This window comes from Boleophthalmus pectinirostris, unplaced genomic scaffold (assembly GCF_026225935.1).
Source record: "Boleophthalmus pectinirostris isolate CB_2022bp ecotype Guang Dong unplaced genomic scaffold, ASM2622593v1 HiC_scaffold_20, whole genome shotgun sequence".
NCBI lineage: Eukaryota > Metazoa > Chordata > Actinopteri > Gobiiformes > Gobiidae > Boleophthalmus > Boleophthalmus pectinirostris.
In genome coordinates this window covers 350,710-358,209 of record NW_026571153.1, presented here as the reverse complement: position 1 = coordinate 358,209, position 7,500 = coordinate 350,710, and the positions used below count along the sequence as shown (strand labels likewise).

At 42.2% G+C, this 7,500-nt stretch overlaps 1 protein-coding gene across 4 annotated transcripts in view; it reads left to right on the top strand.

The window, feature by feature from the left end:
- LOC110168736 (FH2 domain-containing protein 1-like) overlaps positions 1 to 7,500 on the top strand; it is a 56,707-nt gene that overhangs the window by 31,425 nt on the left and 17,782 nt on the right. For all 4 annotated transcript variants that reach the window (XR_008632503.1, XM_020934224.2, XM_055156072.1 and 1 more), the window contains one exon: positions 6,676 to 6,778. Coding sequence is in view for 3 of the 4 variants with exons in the window: in XM_020934224.2 (XP_020789883.2) it covers positions 6,676 to 6,778 (103 nt within the window). In the remaining variant the exon portion in view is untranslated. The remainder of the gene's footprint in view (positions 1 to 6,675; positions 6,779 to 7,500) is intronic.

Here is a 7,500-nt window from a genome sequence, read left to right as displayed (position 1 = left end):
ACCAGGTCTAAAACCAGGTCTAAACCAGGACTAAACCAGGACTAAACCAGGACTAAAACCAGGACTAAACCAGGACTAAACCAGGACTAAACCAGGACTAAACCAGGACTAAACCAGGACTAAACTAAACCAGGACTAAAACCAGGACTAAACCAGGACTAAAACCAGGACTAAAACCAGGTCTAAACCAGGTCTAAACCAGGACTAAACTAGGACTAAACCACTAACCAGGACTAAACCAGGACTAAACCAGGACTAAAACCAGGTCTAAAACCAGGTCTAAACCAGGACTCTAAACCAGGACTTAAACCACTAAACCAGGACTAAACCAGGACTAAACCAGGACTCTAAACCAGGACTAAACCAGGACTAAACTAAACCAGGACTAAACCAGGACTAAAACTAAGGTCTAAACCAGGTTCTAAACCAGGAACTAAAACCAGGACTAAACCAGGACTAAACCAGGACTTAAACCAGGTCTAAACTCTAAACCAGGACTAAACCAGGACTAAACCAGGACTAAACCAGGTCTGAAACCAGGTCTAAACCAGGTCTAAACCAGGACTAAACCAGGTCTAAACCAGGACTGAACCAGGTAACCAGGAAACCAGGACTAAACCAGGTCTAAACCAGGTCTAACCAGGACTAAACAGGACCAGGACTAACCAGGACTAAACCAGGACTAAACCAGGACTAAACCAGGAACGGACTAAACCAGGACTAAAACCAGGACTAAACCAGGTCTAAACCAGGACTAAACCAGGTCTAAACAAACTAAAACCAGGTCTAAAACAAGGACTAAACCAGGACTGAACCAGGACTAAACTAAACCAGGTCTAAACCAGGACTAAACCAGGACTAAACCAGGACTAAACCAGGACTAAACCAGGACTAAACACTCGGGAACAGAAAACAAAATTCTCTCGTTTAATGTGGAAAATCACAGGAGATCGTCGTCTACAGAAAGAGGAGTTTTGTTATGTGGTATCGGAATCAGTATTGAGTTTGTTCCTTAGTATGAATCAAGTTTGAAACTTTAGTATCGTGACACAGATCAGGTCTGTGGAGCGGCGACTCTGCTCACAATGTGCTTTTCAAGATATTTAAGATAAAGTTCACGGTGACAGGAGAGAATCTGGAGTCAGGTTCTGTGTTATGAACAGGATTTTTTTTTTGATGGACAAAATAACGGAAAAAAAAAGAGAGACACAAGATCCTAATGTGAGTCAATTGGAGCCAGAGTCAGAAGGAGCCGGAAGAACCTCCTGGAGAACTTGTTATTTGGCAGACGACGGCGAGAGAGTTTAGATCTGAACACTCATACATACAGACTGTGATCCGGCTGGAGGAGGTTGGAGGCTTTAGTCCAAATTTTGAAAAACTTCACAAACTGGCAAAACAAATTTGGACTTGGAACCAAACCTGTGCAGAGTTCATCTGCTCGGATCTGGACCAACATGAACCTCAGAAGAGAAACAAGAGCAAGTTCATGAAAAACTCCTGAAGCCCCAAGAGTCTGTGAGGAGAACAGGTTTGGAAACTCAGATTCCTCCAGTGACGTTTGGTGTCACCAGATCTTTCCTCGCCACAGTTTTGTACCAAGTCCAAATGAGTTTTTCCAGTTGTTGAAGTTTTTCTGAATGTTGCGTTTGGAGCCAGTGACTCAGCGACTCAGCGGCTGAGCTCTGTGTGTTTACACCGGCCACGTTTACATGATGTGTTTTTATTCTGAATTAATTATTTTGAATTAAATACATTAATACACAAATCTGATTAAACCACCCAAGTTTCACTGGTGTGTGTGTGTGTGGTGTGTGTGTGTGTGTGTGTGTGGAGGTGTGTGTGTGTGTGTGTGTGTGTGTGGAGGTGGTGTGTGTGGAGGTGTGTGTGTGTGTGTGTGTGTGTGTGTAGAGGTGTGTGTGTGTGTGTCAGGTGTGTGTGTGTGTGTCAGGTGTGTGTGTGTCAGGTGTGTGTGTAGATGTCAGGTGTGTGTGTAGATGTCAGGTGTGTGTGTGTGTGTGTCAGGTGTGTGTGTGTATGTCAGGTGTGTGTGTGTGTGTGTGTGTCAGGTGTGTGTGTGTGTAGAGGTGTGTGTGTGTGTGTGTCAGGTGTGTGTGTGTCAGGTGTGTGTGTGTGTGTGTGTGTCAGGTGTGTGTGTGTGTGTGTGTGTGTCAGGTGTGTGTGTAGGTGTGTGTGTGTCAGGTGTGTGTGTGTGTCAGGTGTGTGTGTGTGTCAGGTGTGTGTGTCAGTGTGTGTGTGTGTGTGAGGTGTCAGTGTGTGTGTGTCAGGTGTGTGTGTGTGTCAGGTCAGGTGTGTGTGTGTGTGTGTGTGTGTGTGTCAGGTGTGTGTGTGTGTGTGTGTGTGTGTGTCAGGTGTGTGTGTGTGTCAGGTGTGTGTGTGTGTCAGGTGTGTGTGTGTGTGTCAGGTGTGTGTGTGTAGGTGTGTGTGTCAGGTGTGTGTGTGTCAGGTGTGTGTGTGTGTGGTGTGTGTGTCAGGTGTGTGTGTGTGTGTGTGTGTAGGTGTGTGTGTGTGTGTCAGGTGTGTGTGTGTGTGTCAGGTGTGTGTGTGTGTGTGTGTGTGTGTGTGTGTAGGTGTGTGTGTGTGTCAGGTGTGTGTGTGTGTGTCAGGTGTGTGTGTGTGTGTGTGTCAGGTGTGTGTGTGTGTGTGTCAGGTGTGTGTGTCAGGTGTGTGTGTGTGTGTGTCAGGTGTGTGTGTGTGTGTCAGGTGTGTGTGTGGTGTGTGTGTGTCAGGTGTGTGTGTCAGGTGTGTGTGTCAGGTGTGTGTGTCAGGTGTGTGTGTCAGGTGGCAGGTGTGTGTCAGGTGTGTGTGTGTCAGGTGTGTGTGTGTCAGGTGTGTGTGTCAGGTGTGTGTGTCAGGTGCAGGTGTGTGTGTGTGTCAGGTGTGTGTCAGGTGTGTGTCAGGTGTGTGTGTCAGGTGTGTGTGTGTGTGTGTGCAGGTGTGTGTCAGGTGTGTGTGTAGGTGTGTGTGTCAGGACAGGTGTGTGTGTGTCTGTGTGTAGGTGTGTGTGATGCAGGTGTGAGTCTGTAGACAAACGCCTCTGCACACGTCACGCCGGTCGTCACGCCGGTCGTCACGCCGGTCGCCACGCCGGTAGCCACGGCAACGCTCTGACAACAAACACACACACACAGAAACACAAGGGACAAACTGATGTTACAGACTTTTACAAACCGTGTGTGATTTAGTGTCGAGCGTCAGAGTGAAAACTACAACTACACAAAAAAACTGGACCACAAAATATGAGTTTGTCTCTTATTTTATATAAAAGAGTTTAGAGTCTGTAAAAAGAGCTGATTAAAACTCTGATATTACACAGAAGTGAATCTTTTAAACCTGTTCTAATGTTTCCTCCTCACAGACAGAGCTGGACTTTTGTTATTGATCCGTGTTCGATTTTTGATTTTCCATTAAGAACAAAAAACTATAAAATGGTAAAACAGTTTATTTCATTTTTCTGTTTTAGTGTCAAACAAAAAAACACATTTCAACCTCGATTTTCAATATTTAATTTAAAGTTTATTTCAGGTCCTGAACGTTTTGCTGCAGCGTCGACCGTGGATCTAGAATAAAAAAGAATAAAAGTATTTTTATTTTAGTTCTGTGGAGTCGACTGAACAAAGTTTGTCGCCGCTTCTTGTTTCTCGTCGTGGATCAGCTGTGACTTTGTAAGACGTGAAAATAAACACGTCGCTGTAAAAGACGAAACATGTTTGTCCCAAAACTGCAACGATTTTTCGTGTTCGTCCTTCAGCAGCAAAACGTCAAATAAACCAGAGAAAATAAAACGTAAAGATTAAAATAAACACCAAGACTGTTTTTTGATCTGTGTTTTCTGAAATAAACTTTAAATTAAATATTGGAAATAGATCGAAATCTGTTTTTTTTTTTTTTTGTTTGACACTAAAACGGAAAAATGAAATCAACTGTTTTAACATTTGATTGTTTTTTGTTCTTAACTGAAATTCAGAAGAACCAACGGCACATGGATGTTACGTTTGAGAAACTCTTTATTTTCTGTCTGTTTACATCAGGAGAGTCAAACTCAAACTCACAGAGGCCAAAATTAAAAACTGGGTCTAAGTCGTGGGTCAAACTAAATATTTTTTGAAAAATGTCAACTCTTCTTTGTAGATCTGTAATGTTAAACCTTTTCTTATTCAAATAAAAGTTTAATAATAGTTTTGCTTAAACATTGAATCCAGAACAAACAGGAAAATAAAATAATAACAACATTTTAAATAAATAACGTCTCGGCCGACAGTTTTGAAACGTGTGAGTCTGACATGTCTGATCGACGTCTTTCACCTGCTGATGTCATGAAGTGGTAGTTTTCAAGTTTCAAGTTTTTCTTTTAACCTTAAGTTCAGCAGAGATTTAAACTCCAGGACTGAAACGATCCAGATTCTAGTGAAGATGTGGAGTTTAAAAACACAGAGGTGAAACGTGTGAAAAGTCCAGTTTGTAGAAGAGACGAATCTGTGTGTCGTTCGTTCATTTGTTTTTCAATATAAAACCAAAAATAAGAAAAAGAAAAAACAACAGTTTTCTTCATTATTTGTCTCCAAAACCAAAATGTAAAAACAGAGAATGATTTGTTTTTTCAGTTTTAGATTTTGTGTTTAAATGAAGAATGGAAAAAACGGATAACGACCGTTTCCTGTTTACAAGACTTTTGTGACTGTGATGCTGAACTTTACACTGCACACGGACTGAACCAGGACTGATCCGGGACCAGAGCAGGACTGAGATCAAAACTGAGATAGGGATCAGACTGAGATCGAGACCAGGCTGCGAGACCAGACCGGGACTGGGACCAGACCAGGCAGGGACCAGATCGGGACCAGACTGGGACCAGACCGAGACCAGACCAGAGGCTCAGAGCCCACGACAGGGCCAGAGCTCGAAGCAGAGGCTCGGAGTCAAAGCTCGGAGTCTGCCCTGGTCCCGCCCTGGTCCAGTGTGGTCCCAGTGTGGTCCCAGTCTGGTCCCAGTGTGGTCCCAGTCTGGTCCCGGACCTGGATCAGTCCTGGTTCAGTCCGTACGCGGTGCAAAAGTTCAGCATCACTGAAGTCACGTAAACAGGAAACGGTCGTTATCCGTTTTTTCCATTTTTCATTTAAACACAAAATCGAAAACTGAAAAAACGAATCATTATCTGTTTTTTCATTTTGGTTTTGGAGACAAATAACGAAGAAAACTGTTGTTTTTTCTTTTTCATATTTTTGGTTTTATATTGAAAAACAAATGAACAAACGACACAGATTGAGACGCTTTAAACTACAGGAAATGTCTTTATGGAGTCGATGTTGGAGGTTTTTTTATTTTTTTTTTGACTAAACAGATTTGAAAAGCACAGAGTTGAGTCTGAGGTCACAGGTCGAACTCGTGTTGTGTTGAGGTTGTAAACACACACACACACGCATACACACACACACACACACACACTCATGCGGGGCATCTGGGTTAAACCATGTGACTTTTACCAAAAACAAAACCAGTCCCTGGAGTTTGAGTCGGAGGAAGAAGCGGCTCATTTATTCAACGATAAATCAAACAGTTTCAACAACACGAAGAACTTTTCCTTGACCCGTCCAGACAAACGGACGTGTTTTATTAAACCACACACAACTTCACCACCAGAAACGATAGAAACTTACCTTTTTCTTCCTGCGTCTCTCGCTGTGTGACGACGTCGGGAAATCGAGTGTCCAACAGGAACTTTGTTTTGGTCCAAACTCAGTCGCTTCGTCCATTTTGATTGGTCCAAACTTTACCAAAGAGTGTAGTGAGTCAAAAGTCGCTCCAAGTGCAGAGATTTGTCACATAAATGGACAAATGACTCTTCTTGGTCTTGTTATTTTTCTGTTCAGGTTTATTTGAGTCCAAATGTCCAAATCCAAATGTAATAAACTCATGGAAATACAGAAGTGATGTGACTCTGTGACCTGTAAACCTACATGAATAACTCTGCATTAGGGGGAAAAGGGGAAGTTTTAAACACAAAATTAAGAAAATGTAGTAAAAACCTTTAAATCTGGAAGAGTTAAAAGACACAGATTTTAGACACTTTCTGTTTCTAATGTCGTTTCTTTAACACAAACACCTGAAGTTCATGTGTTTGTGTTTTAGTATCTTTGTGTTTTTAATTTTTTTTGTGTTTTTGTGTGTTTTGTGTTTTTTATATTTTTGTGTGTTTGTATTTTTATGTTTTTGTGTGTATTTTTGTGTTTTTGTGTTTTTATATTTTTTTGTGTTTTTGTTTTTTTATATTTTTTGTGTTTTTATGTTTTTGTGTTTTTTTTTTGTGTGTTTTTGTGTTTTGTTTCATTCGCACAAACCTCTTTTTTATTGAAAATCAATCTCGTCGTGTGGATCACTGACGTCGTATTGATCCGGGCTCCTGTGCTTTTTTTTTTTTTTTTTTTTTTTGAGCGTTTGTCAATGTGTGAAATCATGTCGCCGTGGTAACGCCACAGACACTCATGTAGAACTCCCCCAGCGCGACGTCCTGCTGCAGAAGATCACAGGTTTATATCTGTACCACAAAACCGCAGCACAAAGAGAAGAAAGACCACAAAAAAAATCACAACTCAAACATTTAAAAGCGCCGACTCTGATCATAAAACCGTTCTGTCATTTTTCTTTCTGTTCCAGGTCGAACGAGTCGATCGTGGAGGACGTCCGCAGAGGAAACGGTGAAATGTACGGCGCAGAACCTCTGAGGGAACTGCTCAAACTCCTGCCAGAGTCTGAGGAGGTAAATCCACAAAACTCATCCTGTGAACTTCAGGTCAGGTCCTGATGTTCTGATGTTCTGTTCCTTATGTTCTGATGTTCCTGGTCACACTCAGAGCTGGAGAAGTGGCAGTAGTTTTCAGGTTATACTTTATACCGCCTGTATCCACCTCGTGATGTCATCATGTGGTGATACAGGAAGTGCTCCACTGTGTTTTTAAACTCCACACACCTTCACTAGAATCACCTGGATCATTTTTTCAGTCCTGGAGTTTCTTCACTGATCTCTGCTGAACAAAAGGGAAAAGGAGCTGAGAACTTGGAAATTACCACTTCATGACATCACCAGTTGGGTTTTCAGGCCAACAGACGGTTCTCGCACCTAATCTCGAACTGACTGACGTGTTCATGCCGAAAATGAGAGCGTTTGGGAACCGAAAAGTTGGTTCCCGATGGAAATCGAGTTAAACGGTGGACGTGACGAGGTTCATCCGGGTCACAAAAACAAAAAAAACTGATGATGTGATCCAGGATTATTATTTTCTCACTTTGACGTTTGTTTTCGTACGACCTTTTTATAATTTGGTGGTAAATCGGGAGTGGATTTTGAAACGGTTTGAACGTGGCTCAAACGACAGTAAGAACTTTGATTCCCACTGGAGCTGGAACTGGTGGAGGTGGAACAGAACGTTTGGAGTTTTACAGATGTAACAGACTCATGATGAAGAGTCACTCAAACAAAAC